At 39.7% G+C, this 19,327-nt stretch overlaps 1 protein-coding gene across 1 annotated transcript in view; it reads left to right on the forward strand.

The window, feature by feature from the left end:
- Positions 1–19,327, forward strand: part of TMC1 (transmembrane channel like 1) — a 172,811-nt gene that overhangs the window by 86,509 nt on the left and 66,975 nt on the right. Inside the window, exons 12-14 of the mRNA XM_032427487.1 lie at positions 1,413–1,592; positions 1,715–1,876; positions 8,500–8,628. Coding sequence (XP_032283378.1) covers positions 1,413–1,592; positions 1,715–1,876; positions 8,500–8,628 — 471 coding nt within the window. The remainder of the gene's footprint in view (positions 1–1,412; positions 1,593–1,714; positions 1,877–8,499; positions 8,629–19,327) is intronic.

Consider the following 19,327-nt stretch of genomic DNA (forward strand, 5'->3'; position numbering starts at 1 on the left):
ATTTAAAGCAGAGGAGAACCTCAAAGCATTTATCAAATCTTTTGCCAAAGTTTCTCCTTATAGTTGTGATAATTGCTATAGTAGTCAAAATTACCATGCCACTTTTGTCCATGGTTCATATTGATCATATTTTTGTATAAATGAACCAGAGTAAAGGGTGGGGAGTTGATTTTCATTAGGTAGAAGAGTCACTCTATGTAAGGTCTGTTTAACACCATTTTAGGGGATCCTGAGTCCTAAGGGCCAACAAAGGTAGTAATAGGGATTCATGAATAACTTCATACATTTGATGAAACAGAATTGAAATTTACCTTATAAAAGATTGCACAGGATCTGCCAAGTTTTTACCTTAGGCTGAAATTATATCGTGCTGATTTTATATTATGCCATGCTGATTTTTATCTCCTCTTGGTTATGCTCATATAATGTTCTTAATAAAAATGGGAAAAACCATACTGACAATTATTTTCTCAATACAGTCTGGTAGTTATAATCATTCAAAACATGGAATCAAGAAATGGCAATAGGAAATGTTTAGTGGTGACAGTTTGAACCAGGTATTTAGGAAAGGCCCTTGCCAGGGCCACCCAAAATCTTTTTTCATTTAAGGAGGCTTTTTCCCCATCACAAAAGTAGTACATGCACTGGATTCTTTTCCCCGATTTAATTTAGCCTAATATTATAATTATAAAGGTGCCAGACAGGAAATATGGACCATACATTTGCTACTTTTCATATTCTCTCTTTCCCTCCCTCCCCACCACCCCCCCAGTGGCATTATAAACCAGTTCTTCTTTCCTGGAACTTTCCTACCTTGGCTTTGATAACATCATGCCTGTGTTCTCCCTTTTGTTTCTCTGAATGTCCTGTTTTCTTTGATAAACCCATTCCTTTTTTTTTTTGCCCCTAATAGGCTGTATCCCCCAGAATTCAGTATTTAGTCCTGAGCCCATCTCAAGGACTCATTTATTCCAACTGATTGAACTAGCCCATATGCTGGTAATTGTCAAATTAGTATTTCCAGTTTGGACCTCATTCCTCAAGCAGATCATTTTCCCTTTCCTTTGGAAATCTTGTTGCAAAGTGTATCACCATATCAGAATCAGTTCCCACGTAGAACAATATGTGTTCTTTGGATAGAGAGTGATGTAAATTACTTCCCTCATTATACTAGGAGACAGACTATTATTACTGGCACCTACATAAGCTCATACCCAAGCACACCTGTAGGTAGGGAGTTGAATATTTTCTTTGTTGTCTTATTAAGATCAAATTTTAAAAGTGCATAAGATTATCTTCTTTAGTCTTATAAAAGATGAAGGAAATCTCGCTGAAATCTTGCAAAATCCTGGAAGAAAGCAATTATTTTTTAAATACCATTAACTTAGTTAATTCCTTGTGTCTCCCTATAGATGAACATGGTCATGTCCCTTCTGGGGATGTTCTGTCCAACACTGTTTGACTTATTTGCTGAATTGGAAGACTACCATCCCCTCATTGCTCTGAAATGGCTACTGGGACGCATTTTTGCTCTACTTTTAGGCAACTTGTATGTATTTATTCTTGCCTTGATGGATGAGATTAACAACAAGGTAAGTCTTGTATCTGGATTGTTCTTGGCATCAGTGTGGTACATTCCCAGTCTCCAGATTGCTGGAAATGCCTCTGAAATCTGTGCTGTCTCCATCTTTGCTTCCATCACTTTGCATCCTAGATTGAAGAGGAGAAGCTGGTAAAGGCCAATATTACCCTCTGGGAAGCCAACATGATCAAGGCCTACAATGCATCACTCACGGGAAATAGCACTGAACCACCTTTTTTTGTGCACCCTGCAGATGTACCTCGAGGACCCTGCTGGGAAACAATGGTGGGGCAGGTAATGTCACCAACAGAAGCGTATGACAATAAATGGATTAAAAAAGAGCAGAATCAATTATGTCTTTCATAAGTGTGGCCTATTTTTTTTTATTGCTTCATAAAAAATACCAAAGATTTATTGAAGGCTTACTATGGTGCTGGCTATGAATTTCATATATAGTCTCTCATGCAGTCCTCACTCCATTTATTGAGGTAAGTACTACTTTTACACCTTTTTTTACAGTTGCATATAAAGAAAGGATATTTTTAAATGATGTGAAGAGAGGTTCATCTTCTATTTGTGTTATAATAAAGCACCTAGATTTAGATACAGGCTCCAGTGAATATTTAAATGGAACTCTACCTATTACTACCAGTTTTCCATTAAAAAATAGATTCTTTGGGGAGCACACACTAATACTAATTTCAGCAATGTCCATTTTTGTCAAATAATTGTCCCTTAGGTGTTAAAGGAAATACTATTTTAGGTTAGTTGTTTTCATGATGATTATGTAAATGGACCCAGTCCAAGACTACTAGTATTTTACCAGAGAAAAGAGAGAATGTTTCATATGGCTTTCTGTCCAATAAAGGAAACCAAATAAGGAAAAACAACAATAAACTATTTCACATCTCTTACTTCTATACAGATCCAATTTTTATTTTGAAAAGCCTTTAATTTGATCTCATTAAAACTGACATTGCTACTGTGCATTTCATAAACCAATTTTGGACTTGGGTTCATCGATGAGAACCAGATACTTTTAAATATGTCATCATGCATCTGCCTGCCTATTGGACAACATTCAGTCTCAGCAGTAATGTGGTCTTATGGAATTATTTGAATAATTTTTTGCTGTGTACTTATTTTTTATAATCTAAAAGGAAAAATTGAAAGTTAGTGTTAGTCTTATAAAACTGATGCAATGTAAAAATGTGGGTATCAATAGATGCCCTCATACTCAATTAGATGCTCATCAGACTTAAGCCAATCAACTGTGATTTTAATTGTGGGAAAAAAATAAGAACAACGTATGTGATGCTAGACACATGTCCAAAAAGTATGGTATGATTAAGGATTTTGTTTTACTTTATTTTTATGCTTTCAGGGGCCAGATAAGCATCTCCCTTTCTAGTTATGTATTATTAAATACTCAATTTTCAGACAAGCACATTCCATATATGTTTATAGAACATATTATATATGAAATAATAAATGAAATGAAAATAAATGAAGTCTGCCTTTACTTAGGAGAGAAGTATGGTAGATGGGGTAATGGCCCTTCAAAGATGTCCATGCCTAATCTCTGGAATCCCTCTGACTTTGTTACCTTACATGGTAACATGGACTTTGCTGATGGGATTAAGTGAAGGAAAATTATCCTGGATTATGTGGATGGATCTAATGAAATCACAAGTAGGGACAAAAGAGTCAAAGTCAGAAAAACCAGACGTGACAGTGGAACCGGTTTGGAGACATGTGCTTTATAGATGGACAAAGAGGGGCTATGAGCCCAGGAGCGCCGGCAGCCTCTAGATGCTGAACGAGGTGGGGACCCAGATTCCTCTCTGATGCCTACACCTTGATTTTAGACTTCTGACCTCCAGAACTGTAAGAAAATAAATTCGTGTTGTTATAAGCCCCGAAGTTTGTGGTAATTTGTGACAGCAGGTACAGGAAGTGAATGGACAGGAGTCCATTGGTTTCTGGGTTTCAAGGGTCCTTCCTTGAAGTGAAGTCTGGTCACCGTGCTTCATACAAGTCTTACCACATCTAGGCTGCTCCTTGAGTCTTCAGCTAAAGTGGAAAGAAATGAAAAATTGGGGAGAAAAAGATTTTTTTTCACAAGCTCAGAAAGTTTGAGGTGTTCTCTTCTGTATGTCCTAGAATGCAGACTGGCAGGTGGGGTACGACACCTACCCTTTAACAGTCTTGACGGAATGGACTGTCAAGGCTGAGATTGAGGCTGCTCACTTCTGGGGAAGAGAAAGTGATTAATTAGATAGGAACGCCAGTGCAATCGAGGAGGATACTTATGTCTCCGAATATGCAGAAGCTTCTGTGTTGGTCCCACACATACTGGCTTAAAATAAAGGAAAAATCACTTATTTAATTCTTCTTGAGACCTTGCTGCTTGTCTTGTCCTTAAAAAAAAAAAAAAATCCCATCTTTGGTGCTTTTCCTTGCTTCATCATCTCTCCTTACTGCCCCCTTCTCTTTCACTTTCCTTTCCCTAAGGGGGCATTCAGCGCTTGTGGGAAAGTCTGCAGGAGCTGACCCAGAGGTTGTGGTTCTAACAGAATGTAGATGAGGGAGGTAGAGTCCATGGGAACAAAGAGAACACAGGGGACATAAAAACCCTGAGTACTGGAAAGTCTTGTCTTTAAGAGATCAATATCTATATCCATGCACCCAGAAACACTTTGTTTAACCATTTAAAAAATAAATGACTCCAGGGGCGCCTGGGTGGCTCAGTCAGTTAAGGATCCGACTCTTGATTTCAGCTCAGGTCGTGATCTCTTGGTGGTGAGATCCAGCCCTGAGTCAGGCTCTGCACTCAGGACCGAGTCTGCTTGAGATTCTCTCTCTCTCACCCTTGGCCCTTCCCCTGCTCATGCACACGTGCTCTCTCTCTCTCTAAAATAAAATAAATAAAGTCTTTTAAAAAAAAGTGACTCCGGGAGAAACAGTAAAGGCATCTGATTTGCATGTCATCTTGGGGACACACCCCAAACACTCATTCATTGTTCCATAAGAACATTCCTGAAGTTTCCTCTTGTCCTCCCTCTGCTTTGTTTCCTCAAGGATGATATAAGACTCAAACCTCTCTTTGATCTGAATAAAGGATAATTTGGTGGCTCCTTTATCCCTCCAGGGAATCTCAAGATGTAGCTGCTTAGGCAGCAAAGCCACCCTTGGGAGATTGCTATTTAAAGCTATATACTGAGGTCTGCATTTTGGGGAAGGGGAAAGCAGCCAACTGAACAGAACAACAGTGGCTAGCATTTATTGACTGCCTATAATGTGCCCAGTACTGTTTCCTTGAATTTTTAAATTACCCTTTGAGATAAGTTATACAACTATCTCTATTTTATAGATGAGGAGGCTGTGACCTGAAAAGCTACAAAAATTTTCTCAAGCTCTTAAAGGAAGTCAATGACAGGAGCCCAAAGTTAACCCATGCATCCTTGTCCATAGTGCTGAATTGTCCCTAGAAATATAATCAGCATCAACACATACTCTCTAAACTCCTGTCATGGGACATCTAGAGTCTGTGGTCCTTTGTGATGCCCCTTGACTGTCGTGTTCCTGTTACCTGCTAATGACTTTTATGTTTACTGATCAAAGCTGCCCAGGCATTTAATAACTAACTGTCATGAGTGGAAAGTTGTGAGGTGTGGGGCGTGGTGCTCAACAGGGGGCCTGTGTGGAGATTGTGCTCCCATCCTGACTAGCATGCTAGGAACTGGGATTGGTGCCCCTGAGGTGGGCTGGGCCACTGTTGGGGGATTCTCTTTCTTATGAAGCATTGTGTTCTTCCTATGGTTTGTGAATAAATCTTCTTATGTTTCCGTATAATGCTTCAATCCTCTTCTGGTATTTTATATGACAGACCACTGCTTAGGAAAAAAATAGGATTTCAACCACTGGGATGAGAATGTTTAGGAAGATGAGGGGGACTTTAAAACCTTACCTTCTGACAAGGTAGTGGATGCCAAAAAATATTCCTCATCGCCTCCCTCTAATTGATACTAGTCATTAGAATCTGAACTCAGGTTGCCTGGGCAATGAAAAAGAGAATAAGAACAGGAAGAGAAAAGTTATGGCCAGAAATAACTGCAGGAATTTACTATCATTCAACCATTCATTCCATATTTATTGAGTGCAAGCTGAATGGCAGGCATCATGTTGGATACTAGAGGTCCAATGGGCTCAAAGGTGGGCTAGTTCCTTGCTCTTGTGAAAACTACAATTTCTTGGGGGGGGGGGGAACAAAGCCATTAATTAAGTCCTTATGCAAAATTTGCAAATTTACAATGATAGCCAAGCACTACAAGAATGAAATACATGGAATCTGAGAATTTTTTATGGGGAAGCTTGCCCTTGTCAGTGAGGTGAGTGAAACTTTCCTAAACCAGTGATGCTGTAGTGGTGTGTATTCGTTGGTATAAACTGAGTCAAGAGGTGAAGTAACAATGATTGAGTGGAGTGAAGACCCATGCAAAGGCCCTGTGGCCTGAGGAAGTATGGAGATTGAGGGTCTGAATGAAAGCCGGTGGGGCTGGAGTGAAGAAGAGGGATGAACAATACCAGAAGAATATGGGGAGCTAGACAGGAGCCAGATTATATAGAAACTTTCAGATTATGCAGGAACCTCTTACTCTCTTGGCCCACCTTTTACTCCAGCTGTTCTGCATGCAGCTGTTAACCTGATAGCATCTCAACAGCTGTATGCATATTCTCTTTACCTTCCAAGTTTCTCTGCTGTCATCAAGTGGGGTGTTAATACCGTATGGGGACATCCTTGACTAATGGGAGTGGTTGTTGGTGGATCAGTATGTCCCTCTTCTGTCACTGGCATGGACAATTCTGAGACTTATTCTATACAGCTTCTAGGCTTCCAGGTGGGGTCCCCAGAAAGATAAGACTCACTTGCCTCAGTAGTGACAGATTTTAGCATGCTCTTGGGCAAAAGCTTTCCTTCCTTCTGTTTCATTCTTCCCAACCTCCACTCCTGTTCTTTGACACCATTTCCCAAAATACACTGCCAGCCTACAAGCCCTTTTCATAGGCACTACAGTTGGTTGGTGAAAACTAATGCTAAGTTTTTAAATTTGTATTTTTAAGGTTTTACTATAATAATTTTTGCTTGAGTCACGTGTATATTTTAGTTAACTACTATTTATAGCAGATTATATTTATAATAGTCGTGGTTATTTTTTAAGAATAAAGTATGTTAATGTTAAAAGAAATCTGAGATAAATTATATTTCATATGGTACTTGGACGTATCAAGAATCATGGAGGTGGTAGACGATGATCTGGCATTCAGGAAGCATTGCTCCGAAGTACGAGGCTGGAAACTAATCTAAAGACAGCTAGTCAAATGGCCCTTTGCCCCATGAGAAAATTCTTTCTCACTAGTTATTTTAGAGGGGAGATTATATATGTAGCTGGAAATAGAAACCGAAAGACTTCAGAAATTATAGAAGAACACTAGTATTTCTGGCAAAATATGTATTATGAGATATCCAGTGTCTTCAGTCTTAGGACATAAATTATTGAGAAGGAAAAGAAAAGGAAGAGCAGAGGAGAACTATCACAACAAACATTTATAATTATGTGTCTATTCTAATATTTATCAATTATTGTCAAAGGGGTTCCACGAGGAAATAGTGAACTTTCCCTCTAATCCACAGCACACACCCTTTTGCACATAAATTTAAGTCCACACCACTGAGGTAACCAGTTTCTGGTTTTCCAGAACTTTCTATGCCTATACATATACATATAGGCATATATACATAGGAATTTTTGTTAACAAATGAGTTCATACCACATATCCTATTTTGTAAATTTTTGTTAACAAATGAGTTCATACCACATATCCTATTTTGTAAACTTTTTAAAGTTTACTGAGGTATGATTCATCCACCACACTTTACAATATACAATTCAATGGTCTCTAGTGTATGTTCACATAGTTGTGCATCTATAACCACAACTGCACTCTTTTTCTTTCAAGAGCTCATGATACTCCATTGTGTGGACACACTGTTCTATTTCATTAATCTCCTGAGCATATTTGAATTGTTTCCAATCTTTATCTGGAAGAAGTCCTACTTTAATAATCACATGTATAGATCTGTGCACTTGTGTTCATACTTTTGTGGGACACCTTTCTACAAGTGGATTTCCTTGATCCTATTCTACTCACTTTAAAATGTGATGGATTTCCACAAATTTCCCACCAAGTGTTGTTGGGGATCAACATTCCCCCATCAGTTTATGGTAGTGTTTACTTCACCACACTCACCAATAAGGAGAAGCCTGGATTTTTAAAGATTTATCTTTCTGTGAGGCAACAACTCTTTGTTTTAATTTGCACTTTTGTGTGTGGGGTTCCAATGTTTTTCAACATTTTAATTGACTGCATATTTCCTTCTGTGAATTTCTTATTTGGCCATTTGCCAGCTTCTTTCCTTATTGGATTGCCCATCTATTGTGAGGCTGATTTATAAACATTTCTAATGTGTTAGAAAAACTAATCCTGTATCACGGATGCTGCCAGTACTTTTCAAAGTTCATCTTTTAACTTCATCAACATTGCTGTTTGCCAGATTAAAGTTTTAAACATATGTGTGGTCAATATATCCCTGGTTTTGTTTCTTGTGTTATGCCTATAAAAGTTTCTCGGTAAGAAGATTTTTGATACAGTGGTTTTGGAAGTGGAGATAATTACTTTGACTAATAAAATAAGGGTGAAACATTTTTCACTTGCTAGATATGCCTCACTATTTTTTCACTATTAATGGCAGTTTCTAAGCTAATACTCTGCAGAAGCATAACAAACTTGATGCCAACACTAGGGCCATTTGAAGGGAGAGATGCTCATTTTTAATCTGGATAATATCTCGACAGGAATTTGTGCGGCTGACCGTTTCTGATGTTCTGACCACTTATGTCACAATCCTCATTGGAGACTTTCTCCGGGCATGTTTTGTGAGGTTTTGCAATTATTGCTGGTGCTGGGATTTGGAATATGGATATGTAAGTATGATGCTCATCTTTCCTCTTGTCAGATTATTCCTTTGTGGTTTATCACTTGCACACACTATGCCAGAAGAAGAATTTAGGAGTAGGACCACCTGTTAGATGTTAATAAGTGAAGACCAGTGAGTACAGTTTTAATTCAGAAGGGTGTAAGACTTGAGTGTCATGGTTTATGATATTCTAGTAAAGTGAGCACAGGATGGTTAAAGCAGTGGACCTCAACCTGTCCATGAATATGGTGAACTCAGTCTGGGACCCATAGTCATGAAGCTTGCTGACATTTCCAGAAGCTGGACAAGATGGGTAGTATCAACTGCACATTCTATTAATTCCCTTGAATTCTACTAAACAGACTCCTGGACAGTTACTGTGCAGTGCAATGGATGATAAGTAGATCCAGTAAATATGGTGCTCGTTTCATAAAGCTCCCAGGCTAATAAGAGCTCAGCAGAGACACAGCAGGGAGCTGTGGAAGTTTCGAGGCAAGCCCAGGGTGCTGATAGGTGTCTGGCAAGTCATGGACCTGAACTCTGGCAAGTTGACATCCTTCCAGCACCACAGCAAGAACCCAGGTTTCTCTGAGCCCCGCTGATGTTGACTCCATTCCCAGTTCACCCTCTGCATGCAACCCCCGGTTCCCCCCCGCAAGCCCCCAAAGTTTAAGGGAGGCAACAGAGCACACACCACTCTGTGGTCTTCCACATTGCCAGGTCCCTCTTTTGCAACTGTAACAGTCATCTTAGGAACTATGACTATAGTTGGGTTGTAGTACTGGGTTGACTGTAATCATGTGCTTAAAATCCTCCAGTGGTTAATAAGTACTTAGAATGAATTCCAAATCTCTTTCTAAGGCCTTCGATATCTTATAGGATCTGGGTTTTTTTTTCTCTTTCTTTCTTTCTGAGCTCATCTTCTACCACTTTTGTTCTTGCTTTGTAAAATCCATAAGTGGTGGAATTCTTTCTTATGCTCAAACACAAGATGACCCTTGCATTGGCTCTAGCTGTTTTTCCCTGTAGGGGTACAGATTCCTAGAATTTGGCATGGCTGATGCCTTCTTTGTCATTAAGGACTCTGCTAATATGTCACCATCTTCGAGTTCTTCTCTGACCTTCCCACCTAATATAGCCTACCAGAATCTCTCCTTCAACACCCTGCTTGATTTTCTTCATAGGATGTATAACTAGCTGACATTTCCTTTTAAAAACATGCTTATAATCTATCTCCCTCTGTTAGAATGAAAGCCCTATGAAAATAAAAGCCTTGACCCCTATACTTGTCACATGGTGGGCATTATGTGTTGACTGTCTGTTTCTGTGTTAAACCTCTACATTCTAGCACCATCCAGGCAACGCCATCTTATTGACGGAATTCTGCCTGCTTCCGGGGATGTGCCCACGGAGTCCGTCCTGGTTTAGTAATCTCAAGCCAATGACGTTTCTCTCCTCTCTAAGGAAATGGTATCCTTTATTGCCGACCTCTCCCCAGCCCCATGCCCTCTAGTCTCTGGACAAGTCCTGTGCTCAGAACAGTCTTCAAGACCCCAGGCTGGATCCTCAGCCTGGCTATCTGACTTGGAGATCGTACCTTTGATTAGGTCATCTCTGTCATCCTCACTGAAAGTGCCCGTGGGACGAGCCAAAAGTGGTTAGATAATGCTCTTTGGTGAGCACCAGTGAGGTAATGCTATGGATCCAGGATGCTCTTGCACTGCTTTCCCATTCCCTGCTATGAGGTATTCAGCTGGCTGGGTTTCATTTCTATTTTCCTTGTCTGATTCAGCTCTTCTGAGGCAGACAGAAAAATTGCCATTTCTTTCTGAGGCCCTTGCCTGGCTTATGCTTGCCTTTTATCCCTTACTGCTCTCTTCCTAAGTGCTAGAAAATTTTGCTTCAAATATGAAGTCAATAAAACATGACCTGGATGCATAATAGCTATAATTAAATGACTGTCATTTATTATTTATTGGGTGCTGACAGTGCTCTTGGGTTAGTACAAAGTACAGGGGAAAAAAAGACAAGTTCCTGTTTTAGGTCACAGAGAATTTTCTTCCATGTTACTTTTGGAAGGCTCTGCAGAAAGTATCCCAGCGTCAGAACAAATTTTAAACAGTCAAGGGTGGACGGTGGATCTTTGATGCAGATCCTATTATCATTGGCCCATCCAGTAAATAGCTGACACAGCTGAGTGTCTACTAAGTGCGAATCAGTAAGAGCAAAGCTCTGTGCTGGGTGATAAGGGGATACAGAGATGTAAAAATGTCCACCTAAGGAGAGATTGCAAACTTGGGCTTGCTGCCTAGATTCAGCTTGCTGATATATTTTTCTTTCTTTGCAGAGTGTTTTCATTTGTTTGTTTTTATTTTTGTTTTTTTTTAATGAGCTCATATTTTAAAACTAGAATTTTTACATTTTACAAAATAGGGATTTCTTGCTTTTCTTGGCATATTGGAAAGGCTGGCAACATTCAATCCGTATTCCCATTCGGGAGAAATTGGCTGGAGTGAGAAACCACTGCCCTGTACAGATGGAATATTCATCCACTAGTTCCTCACGCTCCTTACTGCCCTTTAATCCTGCAAGCTCTCTCTTTATCAATACAGAGCACAAAATGTAAATGCCATAGGAGAAACCATGGCTACATGACTTTGGGGGTGGAGGGAGGGAAGAAAAAAGGGAGGGAGGGAGAGGGAAGAAGAAAGACACAAATAAAGAGAGAGAGAGAGATCAGAAATGCCAAGACCCAAAGACATGTTGGAGGAAGAAGCACTTGAGCCAGTCTTGGGAAAGGATCAAAATTTCAAAGATCCAGTGGAAGCAAGGATTCTTGGTGGAGGGACCAACATAAGACAGGGCCCAGCAGGTATGGGCAAAGTGTGGGCAGGCCTCCATGCAGAAATCTCAGCTGGGGCTGTCCCAGAGGAGAAAAGGCTGATGAGAATGTTTCTCTGATATTCTCCTGGACATCCTAATTGAAAATATGAATCCTGGAAATACCTGTCATGAAGTAAAGGAGAACCTGAGATGGGCAGAGAAGATACTTTCGAGATGCCTTTCAGAAATCAAAAAGAAGGGGCGCCTGGGTGGCTCAGTCGTTAAGCGTCTGCCTTCAGCTCAGGTCATGATCCCAGGGTCCTGGGATCAAGCCCCGCATCGGGCTCCTGCTTGGCGGGAAGACTGCTTCTCCCTCTCCCACTCCCCCTGCTTGTGTTCCTCTCTTGCTGTGTCTCTCTCTGTCAAATAAATAAATAAAATCTTAAAAAAAAATAAATTAATGAAAAAAAAAAGAAATAAAAAAGAAGGGGTACCTGGATGGCTCAGTCGGTTAAGGGGCTGCCTTGGGCTCAGGTCATGATCCCAGCAGGGAGTCTGCTTCTCCCTCTCCCTCTGCCTGCCTGTCTGCCTACTTGTGATCTCTCTCTCTCTCTGTCAAATAAATAAATAAAATCTTAAAAAAAAAAAAGAAATCAAAAAGAAAAATGTGTCCATTTCCACCACCAAAAAAAATTTTTTTCTGAGTTCCCAAAATAATACTAGCTCATTATAAAAAATCCAGAAAATCCAGTGTAAGTTCAATATGAAAATAAAAATCGCAGGTAATCTCCCCATAATGGCATTACTTATTTGGCTTATTTGAATTGGATAGTATTAGTGTTTATTTATATGTAAATAAACAAGTACAATAGATTTTTATATAATATTATAGATTTTTATAAATATACCTTTTAAAAAAATTTTTTATTAAAAAGTATATATTTAATGACTGGTTACCTGCTTTTTTCACCTGTGACCATTTCCCTAGGTTAACTATTCTTTTTTTTAAATAATTTATTTTATTTTTTAAAGATTTTATTTGTTTATTTGAGAGAGAGAGAAAAAGCAAGAACAGGGGGAGGGACAGAGGGAGAGGGTTAAGCAGACTCCCCACTGAGTAAGGAGCCCGACGCGGGGCTTGATCCCAGGACCCTGGGACCATGACCTGAGCCAAAAGCAGATGCTTAACCAACTGAGCCACCCAGGCGCCCGGTTAACTGTTCTTTTATGACAGTTTTAAATGACAGTGTGATATTCTATAAATGAATGAACTATAATTTAATTTTTATTGGCTGTCAGTAAAACTTTACCTAATTTTTAATTATTATAATAAATATTGTGGTTACATTTATTTATATCCATGTAGTTAAATATCTTCACAGATAAGTTATAGTGGCATGCACAGATTATTTCCTTATGAGAAATTTCCCTAAGTTGAATTTCTCATTCCTAGAGAACATGCCTTTTTAAAAAAATCCATTCACTTTTCTTACAACAGCTTCTGTAAAAACCGAATTCTGCGGACTCTAGCATCAGATTTAGCGATCCACGGAATATTAATGTTGGGTGGAATTTTGGCATAATCAATCATGCATCCTTTATTTCACATCTGAAAAATTGAGGGCTTGTGAATTGAAGTGAGTTACCTCAGTTTGTGTAGCCAGGGAATAAACAAGGGCAATGAAGTGTCCTTCTGGACACAGCCATTATGTTAAATATGCTGAATTATATACTGGTTGTATCAGGGTACGTTACGTTAAAAGTGACCCTGTAGATTTTCCAGCTATAAATTTATGGCTAAAGTGTTATCACAACAAACCTATAAAGATGGACTGAGGTGAGGAAATTACTGGCTAGGAGCAGGCTTTAGACCATGTAATGTAAGTTAATCTTTCCTAAGGCTTCTCCAAGCATAGCAGACAGTTCTCAATGTTTCTGAAGTGTTCACTGACTCATCGGGAGTGGAATGGTTTCTCCCAGGAGCGATTTTAACCATCCAGATTTAACATAACTGCCCTAAAGCCTCTTGTAAAATCTAGGTTTCCCGCTGTAGCTCAACACAGAATGCCTTTACTTTCTGCTTAATTTGTGTTGACAATATCTTTGTCATTTATCAACAAAATAGGTAACCGATACCTAAGAAGAAATAGAATCGAATATATAGCATGGGATTAGAATATGTTCAACCAAATTAAAACCTCAGCATCTTGTTTAAAGTTACATTTTTAAGGTGGTCTTTTTAAAATTTATATAAGTGGAAAATATAAGAGATTTCCCTGTGCTCTGATGAAGGGGCTCAAGATTATCCATAAATAAGAGGCATATGACTGACAGACCATAAAAGTAGATTCTATATTATATTATATTATATTATATTATATTATATTATATTATATTTTTATGTAGTGTTTATTATAGGTCAGAACTTCTACAAAATACATACATTTTTTCATGTATTCATAGCAGCAACACTATAAGGTAAATACTATTTTTTCCTACTTTACAGTAAACTGAGGCTTAGAGAATGTTTAGTAATTTGCTCAAAGACATATAGGTGGTCAGTGATGGAGCTAGGACTCAAACTCATGTCTAATTGACTTCAAAGCCATCAACCAGACTTCTGTCATGTTGAATTTTCACTGTGATGCTTAACCCTAGAAATTTCAAGGACTCTGTCAAAAATCATGACTAATTCATGAGCCAATCTATGGTGTTTGTAACTCAAAGCACCCCAAGATTAGATAGGTCACTTGCAATAGAATCGAGTTACAGGAGGGGCTGTGATACAGAATTAGAAATAAACAGATGTTCTCCAGCTGGGAATGAGATATTACTTAGCAGTGCAGGAAGATGCCATGCTAAAGGGTCAGTAAGAAGTCTTGAGTAGTCCCTGAAGGATTGACAACTTGGGGAAAGGGACAGCACAGTCTGGATTTGAAGTTCCACTTGAATATTGGTTGGAGTCTGTCTGCAGGCAACAAGGGGTGAAGTGCAAAGACCCGAGTCGCTGAGTCATCCTAGTGGATGAAGCTAGGATTTGTCCTAGATCAGTGGTTCTCAAATTTGAGGATAGACCAAAATCCCCTGAAGGCATGTGAAAACAGTGTTTCTGATTCCATCGGAGCCGGGGCAGGTCCCGGATAATTTACTTTTCTAAGTTCCCAGGTGATGATGCGGCTTCTGGTATGGGGACCATGCTTGAGAACCATTCACCCAGGGTGATTTCAGGTGTGGGGAGTGAGATTTGTATGTCAGACAGGATGTTGCAATGACAGAATTATCTCTGAGATATTTCACGATATCCAAAGGTTAATGATCTTTCCCAAATAACAAAACTTGCAGAGAGCAGATGGGTTTTCCTGGGCATTTCAGTCCAACAATAACCTTCTGTCTTCCCTATGGGTAGATGACTGACTCTCACCCACCACAAACAAAGGCCTAGAAATAAAACGAGATAATTTTCAATCCCTTGACTATTAGTAAGTTATTATAGACCTCAACCTATATCCAAATGGGATCTTCTTTTGCTGGTGCCTAAAAAGCTTATTAGGGATGAGTGACTCTTAGTGTTATATGCATCCCATTTGAATCATTTCATTTCTCAGTTTTCAAGAAAACCTATTTTTTCCCAAGCCTCATTTACCTTTAAGCATTTTTTTATGTTTTAGAGACAATTAAGCAAACGTATTGCAAAATGATTTACACTTGTATTATTAAAGTATTGCTTTTAAAACTTTAAAATACAATATAATCTCATATGTTTTTACTAAATCCATCTCTAAAAGAATGAGCATTGAATTTTATAGTGTGTGTGTGTGTGTGTTTGCTTTCCTACTTCTGTTTTATTTTTAGAGGGAGATTTTCTGAGTTCAACTCATACCGTATTCAATTGCATTTCTAAAGTGTTTACAGAGAAGCAATTCTTTAATAACTGGGTCTAATTTTTCAACCAATTACAGATTTTGGATTAGAAAAGGATCTTAGAAATGATCTAGTTCAGAAGTTGGCAGACTTTCTCTGTAAAAGGCTGGATAGTAAGCAGTTTCACTTCTGCAGGTGTGATATTATGATATAATAAGAAATATATATTTTGGTCTCCATTTCCAGCTCCTGGCCAGAGTTCCTAAATCTTTTTATAACTGTCTAAGCAATACAGGTGCTAGGATCATCTTTTGTTCTAATATTTGCTCTTTGACCCTGGTTCCTGATACAGAAGGCCTACATTCCTTGGGTTTTCCTGGGTGATAGGAACATTGCTTATTCTAATGAGGCAATGCTTGGTGGCTTCTGAATAGCTTCAGGATGGCGGAATGGTCACCAGAAAGAGCAAGACATGATTAGAAACTTGAAACTTTCAGCCCCGTTCCCCCATCCTCCAGGGAGGGGAGAGGGGCTGGAGACTGAGTTAATTATTGATTATGCCCACTGATGAAGTCTCCATAAGACTCCCTGACCTATGGGGTTCACTGAACCAGGTCGCTGAACATGTTGAGGTGCTGGAGGGTGGTGTGCTGGGAAAGGACATGGAAAAGGACCCTTTTCCTCATACCTTGCCCTATGCATCTCTTCCATCTGTCTATTCGTATCTTGCATTTTTTAAATAAACCAGTAGCCTAGTAAATCAAGTGTTTTCTAGAGTTCTGTGAGCTATTCTAGCAAATTATCAAACCTGAAGAGGGAGTCGTAGGATTCTCTGATAGATAGCCAGCCACTAGCATAGGTGGTACCCCAAACTTGTGACTGTTGTCTGAAGTGGGGCAGTCTTGTGCGCCTGAGTTCTTAACCTGTGGGGTCTGCTCTAACTCTGGACAGTCAGGATCAGAACAGAGTGAAATGGTAGGGCATCCAGCTTCGGTCCACAGAGGACTGGGGCATTGTTTGGTATGGGGGTAAAACCCACACATCTGTGTCAGAAGGACTGTGAGCAGAGTGTAGAGAACAAGGGGTTTGCGTTCAGCAGGCCATAGGGTCTCTGTGCCAACCATTAAACTTTCCTGTTTTAGTGCCGAACAGCCACAGAGAATACATAAACAAATGAATGCAGCTGTATTCTAATAAATCTTTATTTATACAAACAGGTGGCAGTCCAGATTTGGCTCATGGGCCATAGCGTGACAACCACTGACCTAGTTCATTTCCTCAGTTTATCTGTGACAAGATAAGCAACTGGCCCAGCTCACCCAACCAGAACGTGGCAAGGCAAAGTCCAATACTCAGGTGTGAATCCCTGACAAGTGTCTGGACCAAAAACCCATTTGGTACACTAGGGATGCCCTATACCCATTTTCTGCATTGGGTCCATTTGTGCATCAAAAATTATATTCCTGGGACGCCTGGGTGGCTCAGTCAGTTGAGCGTCTGCCTTCAGCTCAGGTCATGATGCCGGGGTCCTGGGATAGAGTCCCGCATTGGGCTCCCTGCTCAGTGGGGAGCCTGCTTCTCCCTCTCCCCTCTCTCCCTCTGCCTCCCCCACTTGTGCTCATGTGTGCTCTTTCTCAAATAAATAAATAAAATCTTTTTAAAAAATTATTTTCCTTCGGCTGCCCCTGCTGCAAACACAATATGAGAACAAGGGTTCCCAGTGTGTCTTTGGTGTTTTTCTAGTCACCTAGTTATAAAAATATCTCAAATGGCTTTTAAGAAGCTTATATGTTTGTGAGAGGAAAGAAAATATACTTCTAAAAGGTTGAATTTTTTTTAAATTTTACATAGATTGGTGGGTTAAATCATGGCACCGTTCTAAAGAGGCCAAAGATGAAGGTTTGACTCTTTTTTTTTTTTTTAATGATTTTTTTTAAAGATTTTATTTATTTATTTGACAGAGAGAGACGCAGTGAGAGAGGGAACACAAGCAGGGGGAGTGGGAGAGGGAGAAGCAGGCTTCCCGCGGAGCAGGGAGCCCGATGCGGGGCTCGATTCCAGGACCCTGGGATCATGACCTGAGCGGAAGGCAGACGCTTAACAACTGAGCCACCCACGCACCCAAAGGTTTGACTCTTGATCTGACACCGAGAAAAGCTGTTCCCAGACCACAGATGGTACACGCCACCCAGCTGAGCATTGGTCATATGTGTTCTGTGAGCTCACAAGGCTTCAGGGGAAGAGAAGAGGTGGTCCAGAGCAAAGCCCTCCCATGGCGGGAGAAAGACTCCAAATTAACGTTTCTAGAGATTAGAAGCAGTTTATTTTTCTCCACGAGGCACACATTGCTTTCGTTGCTGATTTTAGAACAAAAACTGCCAACCGTACCTCTTCTCATCCTGTGAATGTTAGGCTTCTAGGTCATTGGAAAACCAGCAAAACACAACGTATATCATCTAGGTCATCTTTGTCCTGCTTAATAGAACAGGGCTATGTATTCTTTCATCATGTATCATCTCATCAGTTTATCTTGTTATCGAACCATTCTTGCTGCTCATGCCCTGAATCTGTTACAAGGCACACGACCCTTATCCTTCCCCAAAGTACTGCTACCTTTTGGGAAAATGATGACATTGAGGCCTGACTTCAAGAACTCTTGAGGCAAAGAGTCCAAAAGCTGTGAAGGTTTTATCGGGGTTCCAAACCAGAGAACTGTTCCATCTTCTTACGCATATTTTTTCTTGGGGGGAGGGGTCTTGGGTTTGAGAACAGTGACACTCTCAGATCATCCTCCTTGTGTTTGTGTAGGTGTGTTGAAGAGGGAGTAAGTACCAGGACCCACATGGTGTGAAGCGACACCTGCAGATGCCAGGATCTGGGACGGGATTAGGGACCTGCCCCTCTTTTGGTCTCTCTTTCGTGGTCTTGATGCTCTTCGTCCACATATTTTGCTTTTCTCCTTTTCTCTTGTGACCTACCAGTTAGTCAGTTTCCTGACTGATTGTTCTCTATCTCAATTTAAACAGGAGCCAGTTCCATTGTGGTTGCTAAGTAGCATTACTCCCACTGATAGAAACTTGCCTTCCAAGCTGCCCGATGTGTCACAAGGAAGCCTTTGGACAGGCCACCCTGGGACAGATGCCCACCGGTGCCCCTCTGCCCAAAAAAGACAGGCTCGTGTTGCTGCCCTAAGCGGGATGGTATTACCTAGGAGATAAACACTGGATATTGAGTTGAATAACCTCTCAAACTTGTACTGTATTTCTCTATATTTATTTTATTGTAAAAGAAATTCACATTTTTTTTGAAAAATATTTTAAAATATGCAAAAGTAAGGAAGAAAACAAAAGTCATATTCCATCGCCTACTTATAACACCTAGTAATTTTGTTGGTCATTTTCAAGTCTTTTCCTTATGCGTCATTTCATATTCCATTGATAAAAATAATGATTGTCTCATTTTATATTTTTGTTGTTTAACAACAAGTCATAGTTTTCTCTGTATATGTAAATATTCTCCAAACAGTGATTGTAATTAGGTGCAATATATATTACGGTATAGATATACTATGTTTACTTAATCAATATTGGACATTTTGGTGGTTTCATCTCTGTTAAAATTTGTCAACATTTAAGATCAATTTGTTAAAACAAATCCCAAGAGGTAGACTTACAGGGTTAAAGAGAATGAGATTTTTTTTTTTTAAGCTTTTAATCTATATGGTCAAACAGTTTTCTAAAACATTGCTCCAATTTTCTCTTTCCCCAGCCATGTAAAGAGAGCCTGCTGGTCCACATTTTCACAACCTTGAATGGCTGCTTTAGAAAATGAGCCTTGCTGTGTTAGAAAGCGTGCTTTATTGTTTTATTTATCGCTAATTATTTATTATATCGATTACTCTGCTATTGTTGCTGCAAGGAAGGAGTTGAGAGCCTAGCCATACCTATGCAGAAAGCTGGAACACTTGGCTTTCAGTTTTCACCAGTTGATATGCTAATCCAGTGAATATCTGTGTCTTCCAT

This window comes from Phoca vitulina, unplaced genomic scaffold (genome assembly GCF_004348235.1).
Source record: "Phoca vitulina isolate PV1807 unplaced genomic scaffold, GSC_HSeal_1.0 scaffold37, whole genome shotgun sequence".
Classification (NCBI taxonomy): Eukaryota; Metazoa; Chordata; class Mammalia; order Carnivora; family Phocidae; genus Phoca; species Phoca vitulina.